This window comes from Pelophylax lessonae (assembly GCF_965119305.1).
Source record: "Pelophylax lessonae genome assembly, chromosome: 3".
NCBI lineage: Eukaryota > Metazoa > Chordata > Amphibia > Anura > Ranidae > Pelophylax > Pelophylax lessonae.
Genome location: NC_138770.1, coordinates 640589492 through 640613568, shown reverse-complemented (window position 1 = coordinate 640613568; position 24077 = coordinate 640589492). Strand labels below are relative to the sequence as shown.

At 42.4% G+C, this 24077-nt stretch overlaps 1 protein-coding gene across 1 annotated transcript in view; it reads left to right on the top strand.

Moving 5' to 3' along the window:
• SRBD1 (S1 RNA binding domain 1) overlaps positions 1-24077 on the top strand; it is a 399572-nt gene that overhangs the window by 132239 nt on the left and 243256 nt on the right. Inside the window, exon 15 of the mRNA XM_082249845.1 lies at positions 5288-5395. Coding sequence (XP_082105971.1) covers positions 5288-5395 — 108 coding nt within the window. The remainder of the gene's footprint in view (positions 1-5287; positions 5396-24077) is intronic.

The following is a 24077-nucleotide window of genomic DNA, read 5'->3' as shown; positions in this document are numbered from 1 at the left end:
TGTACTTTTACTCAAGTAGAAATTTCGAGTACTTTATACAAGTCTGTGCCTGACAACATCGGGGCATGTTCCTTATGAGACGACGGATGGTGTCCTGGGATATTTCCTTCCAGATCTGGACCAGGGCATCACTGTGCTCCTGAACAGACTGAGGGGCAACCTGGCGGCCTTGGATGGACCGAAACATAACGTCCCAGAAGTGTTCTATTGGATTTAGGTCAGGTCAGCGTGGGGGCCATTCAATGGTATGAAATCCTTCATCCTCTAGGAACTGGCTGCATACGCTTGTCTCATGAGGCCGGGCATTGTTGTGCACTAAGAGGAACCCAAGACTACAGAACCAGCGTAGGGTCTGACAATATGTCCAAGGATTTAATCTTGATGCCTAATGGCAGTCAGGGTGCCATTGTCTAGCCTTTAGAGGTCTGTGCATCCCTCCATGAATATGCCTCCCCGGACCATCACTGATCCACCACCAAACCGGTCATGCTGAATGATATTACAGGCAGCATAACGTTCTCCATGGCTTCTCCAGACCCTTTCATGTCTGTCACATGGGCTCAGAGTGAACTTGCTCTCCTATGTGAAAAGCACAGGGCGCCAGCGGCAGACTTGCCAATTCTGGTGTTCAGTGGCAAATGCCAATCGAGCTGCACAGTGTCGGGCAGTGAGCACAGGGCCCACTAGAAGACGTTGGGCCTGCAGGCCACCCTTATGAAGTCTGTTTCTAATAATTTGGTCAGAGACATTCACACCAGTGGCCTGCTGGAAGTAATTTTGTAGGGCTCTGGCAGGGCTCATCCTGTTCCTCCTTGCACAAAGGAGCAGAAATCGGTGCTGCTATTGGATTAACGACCTTCTATGGCCAATTCCAGCTTTCCTAGAGTAACTGCCTGTGTCCTGGAATCTCCTCTATGCTCTTCAAACTGTGCTGGGTGGGAGACACAGCAAACCTTCTGGCAATGGCGTGTATTGATGTGCCACCCTGGAGGAGTTAGACTACCTGTGCAACCTCTATAGGACCCAGGTATCGATCGCCTCATGCTACCAGTAATGACACTGACCCTATCAAATACAAAACTAGTGAAAAACAGTGGGAAAAGATGAGTAGGGAAACAAATATCAGTGCCTTCCACCTGTAAAACTATTCCTGTTTTGGAGGTCGTCTCATTGTTGCCCATCTAGTGCACATGTTGTTAATTTCATTAACACCAAAGCAGCTCAAACTCATTAACAACCCCCTCTGCTAAAGTGTTCCTTTAATTTTTTTACTTTTATTTATTGTTGTTCATTGGAGCACATGGTTTGATGCACAAAAATATGTTCGTCACATTTTAATGTTCTGGTTTGATGCAGAATAATATGTGTGTCGTGTTTTGATGATGAGCACTTACTAATGAGTAAATATGTTTTTTTTGTGATGTTAATTTGTAGTTAATACAGGCGCTGCAGTATTTGTGTTTATGTGGATGTGCGAGTGATAAACATTAGTGTTGTTTTTTGGGCTTTTAATTGTATGGGGCTGTGCGGAAAACTTTTTGTTTGGATTTTATTTTTATTCAGAAAAAAAAAAAGCAAATTAATGTATAAGTTCAGGCCCTTGCATCCACTGTTCATATTTGAAAACCGCATGGCCATGCAAGGCTCCTACCACATGGGCGCGTCATTCATTTCACATTTTCCTGTGAATAAATGTCTACAAGTACTGGCAGCCATTGCTGCTGACAACTTATAATTTTCATTGGCTGCAAGGGCTCTGTTGAGCATCTTTGTAGTCTATCGATCTTCCTTCTTTCAGGTAACTGCCTGCCTGTATGCGGTATGGGCAGACATCTATCTTAAGAGTCTGCAGGAGCTGGACATTGCATCCGTGATCTGCTTATTGTGTGTGCAATGCTCTGCAGACTCCTTAGAAAAAAAAGTAATAAATGTATATTTTTTTACCTGCAAAAAAAGTGCATTTATATATTATTTTTTATAAGGGTGAACTTATCCTTTAGAGTCAACTTCTCACAAGGCTGGGTGATTTAAACTGAGCATTTGAGGAAAGCATGATTTGATAATAAGTATTGATAGGTAAAGGTGACCTCCGTTGCAATCAAAATGGACAGTTGAACAGATTTAGAGATGTTGTACTAGATAATGTAAATACTAACCCATACAGTAGCAATTAACTGAACTGTAGTGATGCTAAAACAGGTTATAACTGGTTTAAACAGGATTAAGAGTATCGGCATCAGCTGACCTAAAAATAAAGGTCCTTAGCTCTCGACCAATGGCTGAGAGAGCTGCCCAGAGTGTTCTGGCAGGGGGGCATTCCCATATACTTAATCCTTTTTACACCAGTTATAAGTTATAATCCTCCTGAGCGGTCAGTTTTTTTTTTTTTGTTCAGCCCTGCTGGGTATTACAAAAACAAAACTACTAGTGTGTACTGGGCTTTGGCCAGTTTTTATTGGGGCCCTTCTGTAAGGTGGTGCACATGTAGCTGTCCCTTTAAGAGTATCTAATGGATCGCTGATGGGCTGCTAAACAAGGAGTAGTCTCTTTTGCATTAGTTGTGTCAGTGTTAAGATAAGCACAGATGGTTCAGCTAACCCCTCTTGGTACACAGGAATCCAGTTCTGATCACTTGGTGGTTTGCTGTCTTCAGGTACACTGGACCTGGTGACTCAGTCCTCCTGATGCTTTGGAGAATCCCCCTGATTCTGGAAAACCTTTTCTCAGCCAATTCAGTTATTTGCCCTATCCCTTCCATCCCCAAAACATTTCCATGATTCTCCCATCATCTGTTATGTTTGCATTCTCATGGTTAATAAAACTCTTCTGAAGTGCATAGCTATGCGAGTTGTCATTAACAGCAAGTAGCTGCGGGAAGGGTCATGGGAGGTGTGGGTAGCTTCAACAACCTGAATGTAAAGGGATTCCAGTAAAGAACATGGTGTGGGTTTGAGTCAGTGGTTTCTACAAGGTTTTATAATACGTTAAATTAATAGTGCTTGTTGTAGGTAAAAAAAAATGTTTTATTGAAGACAGGTTCACTTTAATAATCATATTAATAATAAAAAAATGCATATATGTCTGCACATTAGATATAACTTTACTGCTAAGATATTTCCTTCTTTTAGAGTAGAATTCACAGGCACATCCACTACTCAGCCAGTATAATACATTTCTAACGCTGACAAATAGAAGAAGCAGTAAAATGTCTGAGTACATTGTCTGCCTGATAATTAGAAATAGGTTAATTTGCAGGGCTATACATAAAAGTGCGGTAATAATTACATCTCCGGTAATTACCGTTTTTCAGGGCAATACCTATCAAAGTGCGTCGCCGGAGGGATAATTGGAGAGAGGTTAATTGATCAATTATGTGTTAATTGTATTGACATGTAGCTTTCTTGGATAAATCCCGGGTAATTGTGTTTGCCTGGCAAGGTCATGAAAAACTAGGTTGTTTTCACAATTTACTTTTGTTGTTTAAAATGGTGTGGTGGTAATTATTTTTGTTGCTACTTGTTTGTGAAAATGTCTTCCTAATTTAAAAATGCACAGGGGGATGCCATAGACAGTTGAAGATGGTTGGATGTGTAGGAACAGTCCAACCATCCTTGGCCAACTGTCTTTGGGTGGGACCCTTAGCACACGTGGTCACCCTAAATGTTTGGGGAGAGGTGCTGGAGGTGTGCTGTACAATGCTGGCTTCTCAGCAAAAAACAAATAGTGTTTTTCTTAAAAATGTGGTTTTCTTAAATGTCAAATTTTTCTCCCGACAGATTACAACCTCAAACTAGCGGGTTCGGGGGGTGCCCCATAGACATTACATTTTTACCAGACCTGGCTGTTTTTTGTCAAGATTTGTCAGTTAATATCTGCGGGCATCTTAAAGTGGTATTACTCCCAAAAACAAAAATGTCATGTAGTGCAGCTCCTCAGCTTCTGTTGACTGCTTGGCTGTTTAGCACCAGTGCCATCACCAGTACCATCACCAGTACCATGAGGCAAGGAGAGAATCTTCAGCCCTCTCTAAAGGAAAAGTCAAGACTTCTGGGCTTTGCTCCCTATAGCCAAACTAAGCTGCAGAGCAAGGAGGGGAACATGATTAAAAGCTGCTAGAGGGGCAAACATTAAAGTGAACCTGTTGCTTTATCTTGCATGGTTGGGTTCCTTCAAATGGGTCTAAGTGGAAGAAAAGCCTAACATCTAAAACGTTCTCCTCCTACATATCCCGCCTGCGTTAAAAAAAATTAAAATAAAAATAAATAAAAATATATGTGTACTTAACTATTTTTTAACTCGGTCCAGTCATGTGATTCTGCAGCTCTGGTTCCCCATGTCGGTGAATGGCATCTGCAGGGGAGAGGAAAGAGCATCGAGGACAGCTGGGACATGGAAGACATTGATCTGACATCTCCCAGGATTCACAGCCGTTGTCGAGTGCTCTCTTAAGCCGACCATCGACAAAGTGATTTGGTTGCAGGAAAGAAAATTACTCGATTACCCCATCAACACAGTCAGTGTTGATGGGGGAATCCCTCCCATGGAGCCGTTATATTCTGGTCTTTATTATGATTTTATGCAGTCTATCATTTAACCTTTGCACTACACTTCATCACTATTTATGGCTGCAGACTTTGCACCTACTCCTTGGTTCATATCAAGTGCAAATCAAGTATGCATCATAGCTGTGCCATTATTGTATTCTTAGAACTTTACAAAGTTTTAGCTTTTGCTAAGGGATTAGACCAATATCTCGTAACATGTCAAAACACATTTGTAACCTCCCAATTTGGGTATCCTCAGCACAGTCCTGGACTCTCTCCCTCCTTGCATCCATGGAGGCTTCTGAAGCTCCATTTAGCCCCCTTTGCTCCCAATTAGCAATGGCTCCTGTCTTCTGTGTCACCCTTAATAACTTGTGTGCAATTCTGCTGTTCCACAATAGTGGTGATGCAAATCTTGACAAAAAGAAAACGCGTCAGTATGCAATGGGAGCTATAATGTCCTTGGGAAAGCCAAATCCAGGACTGTGCTAGGGATCCCCAGATTAGGAGGCTAATCTACAAAACTATTTAGGCCTGCACAAATGTAGGCCTAAGTGCTTGCTGTAAGTGCAGTGGCCGATGGGCCAAGTGAATTTTTTTTTTTTTTTAAACAAATACAATAATTATGAAGTTAAATAACCATCTACATACATTAAACTGTTTATATATATATATATATATATATATATATATATATATTCCCTTGCCCTATAACAATAACTTTGCTTCCCTTTTTCTCTTAGCTGTTATACGATTGCCATCGGGAACGGAACAGCATGCCGAGAAACAGAGCGCTACTTTGCTGACCTGATTCAGAGGAGATTTTTTGCACCTCTCAATGTTGCCTACTGGTAAGGGTTTCCTAAATTTCCCTAATTTCTTTATTGGGTATGTAATTATAGAATGTGCATTTGATAAGTTGAAAAAAGATTTTTAAATCTGGGTATTTATGTAAAAATGTTTTTCATCTTCTGGTGGAATGTGGTGAACAGGTCATCATCGTCTACATTTTCCCCCTATCTCCAAATTAACTGCTAAAGATATCAGATGGCCCAGGTTATATAGCAGCGGCTTGGCCTTACCATGGCTTTATGGCTACTTGAGAAAAAAAAAGTGCATACTTCTAAATTGACAAGTGACCACCCTCTCCTCCAATAATGTTTACTTTATTCCGCTGCCTGATTTTTAATGAATGATGGTGAAATGCAGGCCATGGTGGGAGGTAAACACTGTGGTGTCCAGCAGATGTTTATATCACCCTAAGGCTGGCCATAAATGTTCAATTATCTTGTACAGTTTTCCTTACGATTTACCTTAAACTATGTAGTGCAAGGACCTGCCTAATTTGATACAATTGAACATTATTTAGTTTTGACCTCCTATTATATGGTTTTTTGGTAAATTTAAAGGGAAATTGAACATGTAGGGCCAGCCTAACTAAGCTCCCGAGTCTTTCTTCTTTGCTCTGGAACATGATTTGGGAAGGTCATTTTAAAGCAATGGTTTTTTTTAAGGCTAGGTGTCTCGGAGACATGAAAAAAAAAGGAACAGACGGTCATAGATTTTTATAAATTTACCAGAACTCTAGCCATTTACTATGAGAACAATAACCAAGATTTGGAAAGTTGGGAACCACATACACCACACTTAAATTAAAAGCTTTTGGAGGATCCTCCAATATTGATGCTTCCAGTAGGAGAACTCTACTGTGCTGATTTGAACAGAATCTGCCCCATGTGACCCCTAGAAGGTTTTAGTAGGGTGTTTTTGGTTACTCCATATCATATTAACTTTTTTAAACTACTGTACCTTCCTGGCAACCTCAACACGAAGCAGTTTTGGGCATTTATGTTCTATATATATGTTGCTTACATACCGTATTTTCCAGCGTATAAGACAACTGGGCGTATAAGACGACCCCCCTACTTTTCAATTTAAAACGTTGGTTTTGGACTATACTTGTCGTATAAGACTACCCCCCTTCTGAAGCAAAGCAAGGCAACACCATATACCATATACGCCGAGTATAAAAATCCCAAAGGTAATTAAGTAAGTGTACCGTAATCTATGAAAGCCCTGGCTGTCTGTGTCCTATTCATCTGCATGTATTCTGTTATAAATCTCCAAGGTATTGTAAGTACGATGTATTACCGGTAGATGTCCTCTTTTACTTTACTGGTCTGCTGGCCCCTGTCATTATTATTGTCATATGGATTTTTACATTGAGCATTAATGTTGGTTTAGACGGGTTTCGGAGTGGAGCACAATGTATAATTGTCACGGGTAAACACTATAGCTGTGTTTTGTTTGATTTCTTGCGTTGCCATGCAAAAAACACAATGAAAAATACATTTTAAAAAATGTGCAAAAAGGAACTTGATGCCCCCTTCATGTTTGTGTCAGAGATCTCCCTGATACCTAGAAAAATGGAAAGCTGTAGATGCCTACAGTTACTCACCAGGGGATTCTCCAGCACTGGACATACAATGAAGAGGAGCTAAAGGTATATATTGCACTCCTTTCTCTCAAGGCACTGGCTGTGTGGGAATCCTGTACCGGTGTATCGTATGTGCCTTAGCTTCAGCTACATACAGTGTACCGCGCTGAGCCAATCACTGTTAACGATGTATTCTTTTATTGAATGCAAAGCCTGCTCGGATTGGCGGAGTCAGAGAGGCGGGATTATGTTACTCTCTCTGACTCCGCCAATCCGAGCAGACTTTGCATTCAATAATAGAATACATCGCTCACAGTGATTGGCTCAGCGCCGTATACTACGTAGCCAAAGCTACGGTACATATACCGCTACAGGATTCCCGCACAGCCAGTGCCTTGAGAAGATTAAATATACGGTACATCTACCGGTAATACTTTTACTTACAATACCTTGGAGGGTTATAAGAGCATACATTTACGGTATTTTAGTACCTAGGTTACACTTACTACTTTCATACTCAGCGTATAAGAAACCCCCCCATTTTTAGGGGAATTGTTTGGGGTTCAAAAGTCGTCTTATACCCCGGAAAATACGATATTCTTTGGCTTTATATAAATTTGATTCTTTGTGTCTATTAATATGTACAATTATTGTTTATATTTGAGTTTATATGTGTTGGGTGTTTTAGAATTGCGTATTGAGCTTTGTTAATTTTTAGCACACATGAAATAGAAATGTTTGGCATTTCGAATTTGTTTTTTTTAACCTTAATGAAAAGTGCAGTTTTTATAATGCCTATGGAATTGATTTTTATTATTGAAGACCTGGATCAGTGTGCACAGGGGATAACAACCTTTCCCATGCTTGCTTCTTCTGCTGCCTGAGTTTCAAAGCAACCAGCAGAAGAGGAAAAGGAATGTTCAGGATTGTCAGAGTCATGGTCCCCACTATGCTGATTGGCTACTGCTGCAGACCTCCAGATCACCAGTGTGTCCTGTAGTTACATGGTGTTCAGCTGGAGTAACCACTGAGCCCAGCATGGGGCACAGGGAGTAGACACTGCTGGATGTGTCCATTTCTCAACTGACTTCAAAGGACTTTTTCTCAGAGGACTGTTTCTCTTTCTGCACTGCTGGAGCGCAGAGTAAGAACTCCTCATAGGATTGAATGGAGAGTTCAGAGCATGTGTGGGCCCAGCGTGGGAGATTTTGACATGTGGTTTAATGAGCGATATTTGGCTTGATTGGGGACTGGTTGATAGAACTTGCAATAGCTTATAATTATAATGGCACCATACTTTAAATCACTTTAAAATAATAAAGGCACTACCCTGTGAAGAAAGAAGCCCGTTTGCTAAAAGAGATGCTGAGCTCCCGACACCTATTTGATTCCACATTTCAGGTAAGTAGGAGATAATGTTCCCCACTGGCTGCCGTGGTTTCTCCCACCAACCCTTATGTACCTATTGTTTTTTGCAGTGACTCAGTCTGCAGGAGGAGCCATAGTGGCCAGTAGGGGATTCGCTATTTGACCTGCCTAGGGTGTTGGATCAGTGCTGGAAGCTCTGCTACAGAAGGAGATTTAAAGCAGAGCTCCACCCAAAAGGGAAGCTCATTTTGTCTGCCTCCTCTCCCCCTCCACTGCCACATTTGGCACCTTTTGGGGGAGAGAGGGGAACAGGTACCTGGTATTGATAGGTACTCACTACCATTTCTGGCTGAGCCCCCCTCCTCCTTCTCCCTGCAGCCCGCCCATCCACAGAGCGCAGTGCGATTTGCACATGCACAGTAGGAAACCAGCTGTGAAACCGCTGGTTTCCCTTAGCCAAGATGGCGACGCCAGCACCTGAGATCCGATTCAAGAATCGGCTCGGGTGAAGACACTGCTGGATGTCTGGGCAGGTAGGTTCCCTAATAGTAAAAGTCAGCAGCTACAGCATTTGTACCTGCTGACCTTTAATTTTTGGAGGGGAGTCGGAACTCCTCTTTAAGCAAATTGGCCTACAAACAGGTATGTACAGTGCATCTGGAAAGTATTCACAGCGCTTCACTTTTTCCACATTTTGTTATGTTACAGCCTTATTCTAAAATGGATTAAATTCATTATTTTCCTCATAATTCTACAAACAATACCCCATAATGACAACTTGACAACTTAAAAGAAGTTTGTTTGAAATCTTTGCAAATTTATTAAAAATAAAAACCAAAAATAATCACATGTACCGACGTATTCACAGCCTTTGCCATTACACTCAAAATAATCTCTGGTGCATCCTATTTGCACTGATCATACTTGAGATGTTTCTACAACTCAATTGGAGTCCACCTGTGGTAAATTCGGTTGATTGGACATTATTTGGAAAGGCACACACCTGTCTATATAAAGTCCCACAGTTAATAGTGCATGTCAGAGCACAAACCAAGCCATGAAGTCCAAGGAATTGTCTGTAGACCTCCAAGACAGGATTGTATCATGGCACAGATCTGGGGAACGGTACAGAAAAATGTCTGCAGCATTGAAGGTCCCAATGATCACAGTGGCCTCCATCATCACTTGGTCAGAGAGGTGATCAAGAACCCGATGGTCACTCTGACAGAGCTCCAGCATTTCTCTGTGGGGAGAGGAGAACCTTCCAGAAAAACAACCATCTCTGAAGCATTTCACCAATCAGGCCTGTATGTTAGAATGGTCAGACGGAAGCCACTCCTTAGTAAAAGGCACATGACAGCCCAGCTGGAGTTTGCTAAAAGGCACCTGAAGGACTCTTAGATCATGAGAAAAAAAATTCTCTGGTCTGATGAAACAAAGATTGAACTTTTTGGCCTGAATGACAAGCGTCATGTGTGGAGGAAACCAGGCACCGCTCATCACCTGGAAAATACTATCCCTACAGTGAAGCATGATTGTGGCAGCATCATGACGTGGAGATGTTTTTCAGTGGCAGGAACTGGGAGACTAGTCAGGATTGAGGGAAAGATGAACACAGCAATGTACAGAGACATCCTGTATGAAAACCTGCTCCAGTGTGCTCTGGACCTCAGACTGGGGTGAAGGTTCATCTTCCAAAAATACAACAACCCAAAGCACACAGCCAAGATAACAAAGGAGTGGCTACAAGACAACTCTATGTATGTCCTTGAGTGTTCCAGCTATAGCCAAGACTTGAACCCAATTGAACATCTCTGGAAAGATCTGAAAATGTCTGTGCACTGACATTCCCCACCCAACCCGATGGAGCTTGAGAGATCCTGCAAAGAAGAATCGGAGAAACTGCCCAAAAATAGGTGTGCCAAGCTTGTAGCATCATACTCAAAAATACTTGAGGTTGTAATTGGTGCCAAAGGTGCTTCAACAAAGTCTTAAGAAAAGGCTGTGAATACTTATGAACATGGGGGTTTTTCATTTTTTGTTTTTAATATTTGCGAAGATTTCAAACAAACTTCTTTCATGTTGGTATTATGGTGTATTGTTTGCAAAATTTTTAGATAAATAATTTTATCAATTTTGGAATAAGGCTGTAACATAACAAAATGTGGAAAAAGTGAAGTGATGTGAATACTTTCCGGATGCACTATATAATACTGCTTTCCAAATAGGGAAGTGCCTTTATTTTATTTACCCCCTGAGAGAAGTCACTATAAGATAAGTTACAAAAATTGGAAAAGGTGAACTAACTCACGACACCCTCTCGACCCCTCCGGCCCTTATTGCATGTACATTTTTTATATGATCTGTGTAATAGCAGACTGCTAACAATGGCGAGTGTTCTTTGGTAAACGCTGACCAATGAGGTGGAGATGGAAAAGATGGAGATCATATAAGGTACATCTTTATTCCTCCCTAGCTCTAAAAACTTTGAAACTTAAACAGGTATACAGCAAACTGAAGTACAACTTACTACTGACCCCTGAACTCTGTGTCACTATTGACCTCTTCACTATGTGTTACAACCAACCCCTGCACTCTACGCTACGTAGTACTGTCTTCTGACCTCTGTGGTACCTACTACTGACCCCTGCACTCTGTGTCACTACTGACCTATTCACTATGTGTTACAACTAACCCCTGCACTCTACGCTACGTAGTACTGTCTTCCGTCCTCTGTGGTACTTACTACTGACCCCTGAACTCTGCGTTGCTTACGACTGACCTCTACACTATGTGTTACAACCAACCCCTGCACTCTACGCTACGTAGTACTGTCTTCCGACCTCTGTGGTACCTACTACTGACCCCTGAACTCTGAATTGCTTACGACTGACATCTACACTATGTGTTACAACTAACCCCTGCACTCTACGCTACGTAGTACTGTCTTTGACCTCTGTAGTCCCTTCTACTGACCCCTGAACTCTGCATTGCTTACGACTGACCTCTACACTATGTGTTACAACTAACCACTCTACACTACGTAGTACTGTCTTCCATCCTCTGTGGTACCTACTACTGACCCCTGCGTTGCTTACGACTGACCTCTACACTATGTGTTACAACTAACCCCCCCCACTCTACGCTACGTAGTACTGTCTTCCATCCTCTGTGGTACCTACTACTGACCCCTGCGTTGCTTACGACTGACCTCTACACTATGTGTTACAACTAACCCCCCCCCCCCCCACTCTACGCTACGTAGTACTGTCTTCCGAACTCTGTGGTACCTACTACTGACAAGCAAAATCTCCTGTGCTCAAGTGCTATGTCAGAGGGACGGCTGTATTGCTAACCTCTAGGCTCTTGCTGCCCTCTCAGGACGATGGGTATCCATATGGACTGAAAACATAGAAAACAAGAGAAGGGCACACCGACCTAGTGCAATATCCTATGACATTTATTGGAAAATGAAAAGAAATGCCATGCATTATACTCACAAACATATGCTGAAAATATGCATACAAACTCCTTTTGCAATCAGGAGACCTCCAGGACACAGATGTTTTTCAGTAAAGCAGGAGGACTGGAAGGTGTCCGTGCTGATGGGGCTGACGCGTTTCAAGGGAGGCTCTGCGCTTGCCCCCTAGCTGCAGGCGCGAGACCGACGTAGGGCTACATCGGTTCGCGCAGGAGGGCCAGCCTGCCGCAGTATATCTGCGGTGGGCAGCCCGAAAGAAGTTAACCACTTGCCAACCGCCGCAAGTACATATACTGCGGCGGTCAGCCCCTCACAGGCAGAGTGACGTATCGGTACGTCACTAGGCTGTGAGGCTCTGGGGAGCGAGCGCGCGCCGCACTCCCGCGCGGTCAAGGACCCCCCCGCGCGTGTGACCGGCGGACCCGATGTCCGCCGGTCACTCAGCGATCGTCGGGGGAGAGGGAGAAAGTCAGGCGGCTAGTGTAAACAAGCCGCCTGTCATTCTCCCCTGTGTAGAAACAATGATCATACGGTTCTACTATGTAGGACCGTTGATCATTGTTCCTACAGCTCAAGCCACAGCCAATCACAGTTAGAATCACGCCCCTAGGGACACACACAGCCCCTCCCTCTCAAATAAAGTTAACCCCTTCACTGCCAGTGTAATTTTACAGTAACAGTGCAGATGTATAGCACTGATTACTGTAGTAATGTCACTGGTAGCCCCAAAAGTGTCAAAAATGTCAGTCAAGGGCCGATCTGTCCGCCGCAGTGTTGCAGTACTGCAAAAAAAAAAAATTGCAGATCGCCGCCATTACGCGTTAAAAAAAACAACAACAAAAATGACAAAAATCTTTCCCTTTGTTAGTAAACGCGATAACTTTTGCGCAAACCAATCAAAATACGCTTTTTGCGATTTTTTTTTTTTTTTTACCAAACATATGCAGCATAAAACAAATTGGCCGAAAATGTTAAAAATTTTTGATTTTTACATTTTTTTTTGGGGGGAATTTCATATAAAAAAAAATGTGAAAATATTGTTATTTTTGCAAAATTGACGCTCTTTTTTTGTTTATAGCGCATGATCAAAAAATCACACAGGTGATCAAATAACACCAAAAGAAAGCTCTGTTTGTGGGAAAAAAAGGACGTCAAGTTTAGGTACAGCGTCGCACGAACGCACAATTGTCCGTTAAAGTCACGCAGTGCAGAATCGCAAAATACCCCCTGGTCTTTTAGCAGCCAAATCCTCCGGAGCTTAAGTGGTTAATGTGTTACTAAACCCACAACAGTAAAATCAGTGTGTGTGTGCAGTAATGCATGCTTGTTATACTCACTGTGGAACCTAAGGGGTTAATCCTCTGCATTGTGTAAAAAGGCTGTGTGATCCTGTCTTCTCTGACCCTCCCCTTCTTCCAATGTCCCCAATCCATCTCCTGATAAGACAGAGACTTTGGAGTCACTCTGCCCATGCTCAGTTTGGTGTGTATTGCTAGAGTGTTTTTTTGGGGATATTGCATGTGATCAGCACAGGGCCAATCAGCACTGTCCAGACAGAGGGTCAGGGGTCCTGCAGCCTCATGGGACAGGCAAAGTAGAATAAAAACTCCTCCTACAAGCTATAGCCAGAACCTGTTAGAAGTCACAAGACTGCTATATACTGCTGATGAGAAAAGGTATTTAGCAGTTTATATTTAGTAAACTAATTGCATTTCCATGTTCTGTGTACTGCAGGACACCAGATATAGTGAATGCAGGCTCCTGGGTTTAAACCTAGAAATGTAAAAACGTGTAAAGAGCCATGAGTGAACTCGCATTGCTCTGCATGCTGGTTGGAATGAAAAGTCTCTATTGAAGACTTAGTGAGTTTAAACAGTTCTATTTTCCTTTCCTCAGCGATTTACTCAGTGCAAAGCCAGCATAAACAGCCTCAGGATCTTTCCTCTACCTACATCGCTCTCTGCCATCTCATTATTTATTAATACTGCTCAATACTAAGTCAGGTCAGAAGGTGGTCACATGGTACAGGGGCCTCTCCTTATTGGCCAATCTCCCCTATGATTGTTTTCTCACTAATCACACCGAAGGTTTTTCACATCTTACAGACCGTTGTACCTTTTATTAAAACATCCCAGCAAAGCTTCATCCAATCTGAAAAATTCCTACCATGATCCACTGTTTAATTTTCTACTGCTGGTATTGGTAATAAAATGTCCTAGTGTTCTTTCCGGGTCCAGCAATCTCTGGAACATACAATGTGTGGGAAAACTTTCCCTATCAGGTCATTGGGAAAGTGATTGTCCAATCAAATTTGATATAAAAGATCGTGATCTGAGCCTGAATTGGTTGAAGTAATAAAAAAAGCACCAATTGATGCAGTTGTGCGTTGTTGTAAAGGTTGTTAAAATTCATGAAGATGATATAAGGAGAGTATTATAAATATGTTACAATGTATTTTGAAATCCCAATTACAGCAGCACTTAGACTGAGAGAAGGAGAGGGGCAGGGCTGTGACCCAAGCTGGGCTTTGCTCAATGCAAAGAGGACGTGCCACCAAGGAGTGAAGTTGGATGACTTCATTGTGCACTAATGCTCCACCATTGGTCTTTCAGCTCAATGTGTTTTTGCTTTTGTGTTCTTGACTAAGCTGTTCCACTGAAAGACCCGGCTTTGCTGTTGGGCAGGAGTGCCTGGATTGCAAAATTATCTGCAGAGAATTGCAAGTCCTTCGGCTGGTAAAACAGTCACCATATATGTATTTAACCACTTCAGCTCTGGAAGGTTTAACCCCCCCCCCCCCCTTCTCATGACAAGGCCATTTTTTTGCGATACAGCACTTCTTTACTTTAACTGACAATGGCGCAGTCATGCAATGCTGTACCCTAATAAAATGCGTGTCCTTTTTTTAAAAAAATAGAGCTTTCTTTTGATGATATTTCATCACCTCTGCGGTTTTTTATTTTATGCACTAGGTACAAAAAAAGACAATTTTGAAGAAAAAAAAAGAACAAATTTTTTACTTTCTGCTATAAAACATATCCCAAAAAAATTTAAAAAATAAAATTTCTTCATCAATTTAGGCCATTATGTATTCTGCTACATATTTTTGGTAAAACAATTGCCAATTAGTGTATACTAATTTGTTTGCACAAAAGTTCTTGCGTCTACAAACAATGGGATATATGTTTTTTTTACTAGTAATGGCGGTGATCAGCGGGATTGCAATATTGCGGCTGACAAATCAGACACATAACTGACACTTTTTGGGGACCAGTGACAAGACCGTGATCAGTGCTATAAAATGTGCACTGTCACTGTACTAATGACACTGCCAAAGAAGAGGTTAACAGGTGAGATCAAAGGGTTAAATGTGTTCCCTGGGAATGCTTGCTAACTGTGTGCGGGAGGTGCTTGTACTGTGAAAAGGCAGAGATCCGTGTTCCTGCTTAGTCGGATCAGGATGATCTGACTTGCGGTGCGACTTGCGCTCTGAGAATCTTGAGGGGGAACTCAAAAAAGGGGAAAAAGGGGAAAAAACGGCGTGGGGGTCCCCCCCCAGGTTTCAAACCAGGCCCTACGGGTCTGGTATGGATTTTGAGGTGAGCCCCATGCCGAAGAAACGGCGTGGTGTCCCCCCCAAAATCCATACCAGACCCTTATCTGAGCATGGCCAGGAAAGGGGAGGGAAAGAGCGAGCGACCATACCAGGCTACACGTCCTCAACATGGGGGGGTTGGGTGCTTTGGGGCAGGGGGGGCTCTGCACCCCTCCACCCCAAAGCACCTTGCCCCCATGTTGATGAGGACAAGGTCTCTTCTCGACAACCCTGGCCGGTGGTTGTGGGGGTCTGCTGGCAGGGGGCTTATCAGAATCTGGAAGCCCCCTTTAACAAGGAAGCCCCCCAGATCCCGATCCCCCTCCCTATGTGAATGGGTATGGGCTACATTGTACCCCTACCTATTCCAACCCATAAAAGGCAGTGTATGTAAATAATGACAGGAGACGTTTTGAAAAGTTTATTAAAAATCTTCATCCGGTCTTCTGCACTCTGGTCTTCTGCGCTCTGGTCTTCTGCACTCTGGTCTTCTCCCCTCCGCTTTTCTGCTCTTTTGCCCTCCGCTCTTCTCCCCTCCACTATTCTTCTTCCTCCGGTCCTCCTTCGACGAGGTCTCCGGTTATTATGCCGGCTCCAGGTCTGCGCAGCTTGTTATATAGCGATTAGGGGCGTGGCCGCCAGGTGACGTCAGAAGCCCCTCCTTTATGTCACAGATGGCGTCATCTGTGACATAAAGGGGCGGGGTCTCCTGATGATGTCCCTGGGAGGCCATACCCCTAATGGCTATATAACAAGCTGCGCAGACCCAAAGTCGGCATAATCATCTGGGGAGGAAGAAGACCAGAGGACAAATTTTAGTTCAAAATTTAATTGTAACACGAACAAAACGGTGCATTAATCAGGAGTCAGAACATTAAAGAATTTAAAAGAGAAGTATGGGATTAACTTTTTTGTTTCCAGGTCATACTTATCTAGGCCAGTGTTTCTCAACTCCGGTCCTCAGGGCACACTAACAGGCCAGGTTTGCAAGAAAACTGAAATACATCACAGGTGATATAATTTGCTGCTCAGTGATTGCAGTATTCTAGTCTGCATCTCCCCAAGGTAATGCTTAAAATCTGGCCTGTTAGTGTGCCCTGAGGACCGGAGTTGAGAAACACTGACCTAGGCTGTCCCCCGACACCACTAAGAGAACTGAGTGATCAAACACCACAGATCCGCTCGGTTCTCAGAGCTCTGTAAGCAGAGAGCTGCTGACTGTCAGTCACCGGCTCTCTGCTCTGCACCCCCCACTCACTGGAGTGCTGGGCTGTGGAGGGGGCAGAAGCAGCTGGTTCAGGCTCTCAGCGACTTGCTGCCAGGGATGCGGGCGAATCCAGATCATATTGTTGTGATCTTTCCCGAGCCTGGACCAACTCTGTGACGTCAGCCCGCTCTCTGCTCAAAACGGGTCACAGGACCTGCTTGTGGGGAGGTGGAAGCCTAAGGGGGGGCCTGGTAGTACCGAGAGGCCAGGGGACCACCAGAGAAATGGGGGGCACTTACCATACCAACGGCATCAGGCAGGCACCGCTCCAGACAGACTACCTCTCCACCCAGGGTGGGGGTGCTGGCGGCCAAGGGGTACGCTGCGACTCGCGGCCCCCCAGGTCGCATGCGTCCTGGCAAAGTGTTCTACTCACAGACCAGCTCCCGTCCATTAGGGCTCTGTCGTGGCGAGGCCTAGTGCTAGACTATAACCTGCGCACACTCACTGGCCAGGCTGGGAGACCTTAAGGATCTAGAATATCCAGTCTGAAGCAGTTGCTGGTAGTTCTCTCAGGAACATCTAACTAGAAAAAAATAAAGTCTCACAAAAAATGGTTCCCAAAAGCTTAGCCCAAGATCCCAGCCAGGAACTAGGTCCCACTCCTTAACTAGGCAGAAACAAACTGAGGCTTACAGCAGAGTGTGTGGGTGTATGCCTGCAGGGACCACCCCATAGGCATGGTAAAGCTTTTTCCTGCCTAGAGTTCTATTCCTGTAAGGGCAGCATAACCCAATCGTCAAGAATTATCTGGAGCTGCATCTGTCAATTCCACAGGAAAAGTACAGTCAAACGGGCTTTGGCTGTACTTCTCCTTTAATGAATAACTCTACTTTTGCTAGGAAAAAAAAAAACATTCCCCTCTGGGTGATCTCTGTACATCGCAAGGATTTTGACAAACTTTGTTGCAAACTTTTGTTATCCTGAAGAAATAGCTGTTTGTTGCTCTGTGTCTATGTGCCTGTGAATCTAATAGGGGTAATTTTTTACAATCAACTGCTAAATCTGCAGGGCTCTAATTAGAGCGGCACAATTCTGGCCAAAATGAGAATCACGATTTTTTTGCTTGGAATAAAGATCACGATTCTCCGTGTAACATCTTTTACATTATAAAAAAAATTGGTATAACTTTACGGTTTTGTTTTATTTTTTTTATTCATTAAAGTGTATTAATTGCGTTTGAAAGACTGCTGCGCAAATACAGTGTGACATAAAAATTTACAACAATCACCATTTTATTCTGCAGGGTCTCTGCTAAAAAAAAATATGTAAATGTTTGGGGGTTCTAACTACTTTTCTAGGAAAAATAAACTGATTTAACTTGCAAGCAACAAGTGTAGGAAAAAGGTTTAGTCATTAAGAGGTTAAACTTCCTTCCTCTGGCAGAGGGAAAGAAAAGATACAATGTAATCATTTGTGTTTACAGTTCAGTGGGAGACTAATGCTGATAGGCTTTTGCTGGAGGCTCTTTTTTTTTTTTTTGACAGCTGCTCCCTCACAGCTATGTAAAGAATCCAGCAAGTGTCATGTTAAGATCGTCAGGGGGAGTGAATCGCGATCTCGATTCTGTTACGATTAGGCTACATTCACACCTGAGCGTAGCGTTTTTCGCGCGTTTTTTACCGCGATTTTTGCGGCGTTTTTTACTGCGATTTTACCGCGATTTTTACCGCGATTTTTGTGCAGGCGTTTTTAGATTCAATAGAGATCAATGGAAAACGCCTGTAATCTGCCCAAAAAGAAGCTCATGTACTTTTTTGAGCGTTGGGCGTTTTGTATACAGCTTCAAAACGCTCAGATGTGAACAGGGGCCATTGAAATGAATAGGATTTGTCTTGTTGGGCGTTTTGAGAGCTGATCCTAGAGCAGAAAAACGCCCCAAAAACGCCCCAAAACGCCTAGATGTGAACGGAGCCTTAATCGTGCAGCTCTAGCTCTAATGAAGAAAGTGGCAGGGTCTGCTTCCCTTTAGCCTTGATTTTCCTTTGGGTACAGTACCTCACTAGAATGACATTTGTAGGTGGCGTTCTATACACCATCTGTGTACAGAACACCTCCAGGTTATATATGCATTGCATCTTATAGAAAATGATAGTGGCTGCAGATTGAAAAGGAACTTTTAATAACATTCAATTACAATATGACTTGTGTAGCAATTGTATACACTAGATTATTTTATTAATGTTTTTTTTATTGACATTTCACATTATACAGCAAAATATAAAACAAATATATAATAATAAAATAACAATTATAAATATTTTTTTTTTTGCTATTTTTTTGCCACGAAAGCAAAAAAAAAAAGGGGGGGGGGGGGGTTATAAGGAGACCAGAGGCCAAAGAAAAGTGCAGTAAGACAGTGGTCTAACTCCTGCATACAAGATATTGTGGGTTCAAGCTCGCAGGGTTGAACTAAAAAAGGACTAGCAGCGTGTACTAGGCTTAGGGAAAAGCAGCACACAGTACACAAAAAAACACTGGCTAGGCACACATTTAACCCTTTGATCGCCCCCTGATGTTAACCCTTTCCCAGCCAGTGTCATTAGTACAGTGACAGTGCATATTTTTAGCACTGATCACTGTATTTGTGTCACTGGTTCCCGCAAAGGGTCAGTTAGTGTGAGATCTGTCTGCTGCAATATCGCAGTCGCCGCCATTACTAGTATAAAAATAAAAAAATATTCCAGTATGTATACCATAGTTTGTGGACGCTATAACTTTTGCGCAAGCCAATTAACATACACTTATTGGAATTTTTTTATTTATTTTTTTTTACCAAAAACTTGTAGCAGAATACATATTGCCCTAAATTAATATACATTTTTATATTGGATATATTTTATAGCAGAAAATAAAAAAAATGGATTTGGGTCCTTTCACACGGGGTGGACCGTTTTTTGATCCACTCCGGCACTTTTTTTTTTTTTTTACGGACACTGATGACACTTTCGTCATCCGGTCCGTATGTCCATTTATCATCCCATCCGTTTGCAGATGATAAACTGAGATAATGCATGTCAATGGGATTGCGGATGTCAGCGGGTGACACCGCTGACATCCGTTTTTGCCTCCCTTCGTTTTTTTAAATGGAAGAAAAATAGGATTCTCTTCCGTTCCAAAAAACGGAACTGATCGGAAAGGACGCAAATCGGATGTCAGCGGATGGTCATCCGCTGACATCCGCAATCCCATTGACATGCATTATGTCCATTTTTCATCCGCAATCGGATGGGGTGAAAAGCGGACATACGGACCGCCCATGTGAAAGGACCCTTTATTTTATTTTTTTAAAATTGTCGGTCTTTTTTTTTTTTGTTTTATAGGGTAAAAAAAAAAAAAAAAAAAAACAGTGGTAATCAAATACCACCAAAAGAAAGCTCTATTTGTAGGGAAAAAGACATACATTTTATTTGAGTACAGCGTTGCATGATCGCGCAATTGTCAGTTAAAGTAACGCAGTGCCGTGTCGCAAAAAAATGGCCTGGTCATTAACCACTTGCCGACCAGTCACGTTGACTGTACTGCTGCAAAGTGGCTCGTTACCCACGTCACCAGACATTCCCCTCTCTCGGCGGCGCGCTCCCGCTGTATTCAGTTACAGCGGGAGTCGGGCCAGGGGAGGAGCGGCGGTGATCACCGCTGCTCTTCCCCGATCGTCGGGGAATCGAGTGTGGAGATCCGCCCGCTTGTGTAAACAAAGCTGGCGGATCTCCTAAGTGACAGACAGGGTCAGATTGCAGGGTTCAGCATAGCTGAACCTGGGATCTGTGCCTGTGTCACTCAGTCACCTCCCCCCACACACGTTAGTAAGCACCAGGCATGCATTAACCCCTCCCTCTCCAATAAAATTAACCCCTTCCCTGCCAGTGTCATTTTTACAGTAACAGTGCATATGTATAGCACTGATTACTGTAGTAATGTCACTGGTACCCCCAAAAGTGTCAAAAATGTCAGTCAAGGGTCCGATCTGTCCGCCGCAATGTCGCAGTCCCGCAAAAAAAATCGCAGATCGCCGCCATTACCCGTTGAAAAAAAAAAAAACACCAAAAATGACAAAAATCTTTCCCTTAGTTAGTAAACGCAATAACTTTTGCGCAACCCAATTGCTTATTGCAATTTTTTTTTTTTTTTTTTACCAAAAATATGTAGCAAAAAACAAATTGGCCTAAAATGATAAAAAATTTAGATTTTTACATTTTTTGGGGGGGAATTTCATATAAAAAATTTGAAAAATATGGTTTTATTTTCAAAATTGTCGCTCTTTTTTTGTTTATAGCGCAAAAAGTAAAAATCGCACAGGTGATCAAATACCACCAAAAGAAAGCTCTATTTGTGGGGGAAAAAAGAACATAAATTTAATTTGGGTACAGCGTTGCATGACAGTGCAATTGTCCGTTAAAGTAACACAGTGCCGAATCGCAAAATATGGCCTGGTCAGGAATGGGGTAAAACCTTCCGGTCATAAAGCGGTTAAAAATACGCTCATAGAGAATTTTTTTGTCAAAGACATGTAGCTAAATACACTTTGGCCTAAATATATGACAAAAATCGAATATATTGGATATTTTTTAACTGTCAAAGTAGAAAAATATTGTTATTTTTTCAAAATTGACGCTTTTTTTATTAATATCGCAAAAAATGAAAATCGCACAGATGATCAAATACCACCAAAAGAAAGCTCTGTTTGTGGGAAAAAAAGGACGTAAATTTTGTTTGGGTACGGCATTGCATGACCGCGCAATTGTCAAGTTAAAGTCGCACAGTGCCGAATCGCAAAAAGTGGCCTGGACGTAAGACAGCAAAATCCTCCGGTGGTAAAGTGGTTAAAGGGCTGTAAATTTCCTGCAGGTCAAGTGGTAAAAGCAGCGCACAGCCGTTCCTGTCAATACCAAGCTGTACGATGCAGCTGGGCTGCCTGAATGGGGGACATATGCTTGTGCAAAAGCCTTAAACCTGTAGTACAGTGTAATGGAAGGGTGGTACAGACATGAAAGGGTGTCTGATCCTGGACCGCATTGCAGAAGAAAGGAGGTAGAGGCGTTCATTTGTTGCACCAGCGCCTCATAAAACTGGTGTCAGTATTGCCTAGTTAGTGTTTCTTCAGTAATACGTGCCGCTTAGACTGAGCCCCGCCACATCCCGCTGTCCGTTCATCTATGAACCATGCCCCGAGACCATCCTGATAAAAGAGAGAACAATCAGATATCTGTCTTTAGCTTGTCTGAAAATGATGACATTTTTCAGTAGCAAATGGCAGGTGTCAAAGACTCTTAGCTTCAGCCATGGTGCTAGAAGGCAAGGAAAGTCAGGGCAGCGTGCGCTCATGTCAGAGCCACACACAGGCTGCGCTGAGACTACATGTTTGAAAAGAGCAAACCTCACAGTCTGTTACATCAAAGCCAGTGCCAGAGCTGGCGATCGGCTTCCTGAACATTCGTCCTGGGGAGAAAATGCGCCTCTTCCCGAGGAACGGTGAAAGGAGAGAAAAGCCACTTTGACACCTCGCAGGCCTAAAGGTGACAGTTACCTGTGGCTGCCCCCCTGCCTGCTGTATTGACAGGAGGTTAGAGCTGGCTCTGTCAGGTTGAGTCAGGTGAGAAGGTGTTAAAGCTCTGGAATTCTAATAAAACTTTCAGCAGCCACGGAACAAGTCACTTTCTATAAGAGCACCGCAGAAAGAGAAGACAGGACGACGGCAAATACAGCAAAGGTAAAAAAAAAAGAAAAATTCTTGTTCACGAAGCCTTAAAAATGGAAGACGAGACCTGACATTAACCAATTGTGGGCCATGGCTGGCCAAGGTACACCCTAAAAACTCAATCTGAACACTTTGGCTATTATTATGTACAGTACTGTGCAAAGGGCAGGTGTAAAAAAAAAAAAAGTCTTGTTCACAAAACCTTATAAAGGGAAGATGAGACCTGACATTAACCAATTGTGGGCCATGGCTGGCCAAGGTACACCCTAAAAACTCAATCTAAAAACTTTGGGCACTATTATGTACAGTACTGTGCAAAGGGCAGGTGTAAAAAATAAATAAAAAGAAATTCTTGTTCACGAAGCCCTAGAAAGGGAAGACAAGACCAGCAAAGGGCAGGTGTAAAAAAAAAAAAAAAAAATAAATTATTGTTCATGAAGCCTTAAAAATGGAAGACAAGACCTGACATTAACCAATTGTGGGCCATGGCTGGCCAAGGTACACCCTAAAAACTCAATCTAAATACTTTGGGCACTATTATGTACAGTACTGTGCAAAGGGCAGGTGTAAAAAATAAATAAATAAAAAAAAATTCTTGTTCACGAAGCCCTAGAAAGGGAAGACAAGACCAGCATTAACCAATTGAGGACCATGGCTGGACAAGGTACATCCTAAAAACTCAATCTAAATACTTTGGGCATTGTCATGTACAGTACTGTGCAAAGGGCAGGTGTACAAAAAAAAAAAAAAAAAAAAAAGGGTGTAGGGGTGTGATTTGCTCGAAGTGTGGTTCATTAGGTTTTTTTATTTTAACCACGTCTGGACCAGAAGGGTTTGTCCCCTTAATGACCAGGCCATTTTTTGCGATTCGGCACTGCATTATTTTAACGGACAATTGCATGGTCGTGCGATGCTGTACCCAAAAAAAAAAAAAAAAGTGCCTTTTTTCCCTACAAACAGAGCTTTCTTTTGGTGGTATTTGATCACCTGTGCGATTTTTTATTTTTTGCGCTATAAACAAAAAAGGGCAACAATTCTGGGGAAAAAAAACAAAACAAAGAAAAACAATATTTTTCACTTTCTGCTATATAACATTCCCCAAAAAAATTAAAAAATAAAATTTTTTTAACATTTTATGCCAATTTCTTTTCTTCTACATATTTTTGGTAAAAAAAAAAAATCCCAATAAGCGTATTTTGATTGGTTTGCACAAAAGTGATCGCGTCTACAAATTACGGGAAAGATTTATGTCATTTTTATTTTTTTATTTTTTTCCTTTTAACCACTTAAGCCCCGGAAGATTTTACCCCCTTCCTGACCAGGGGGTATTTAGCGATTCGGCACTGCGTGATTTTAGCGGACAATTGCGCGGTCGTGCGACGCTGTACCTAAACGAATTTGGCGTCCTTTTTTTCCCACAAACGGAGCTTTCTTTTGGTGGTATTTGATCACCTGTGCGATTTTTTGATCATGCGCTATAAACAAAAAAATAGCGTCAATTTTGCAAAAATAACAATATTTTTCAAAATTTTTTATATGAAATTCCCAAAAAAAGAAATGTAAAAATCAAAATTTTTTAACATTTTCGGCCGATTTGTTTTATGCTACATATGTTTGGTAAAAAAAATCGCAAAAAGCTTATTTTGATTGGTTTGCGCAAAAGTTATCGCGTTTACTAACAAAGGGA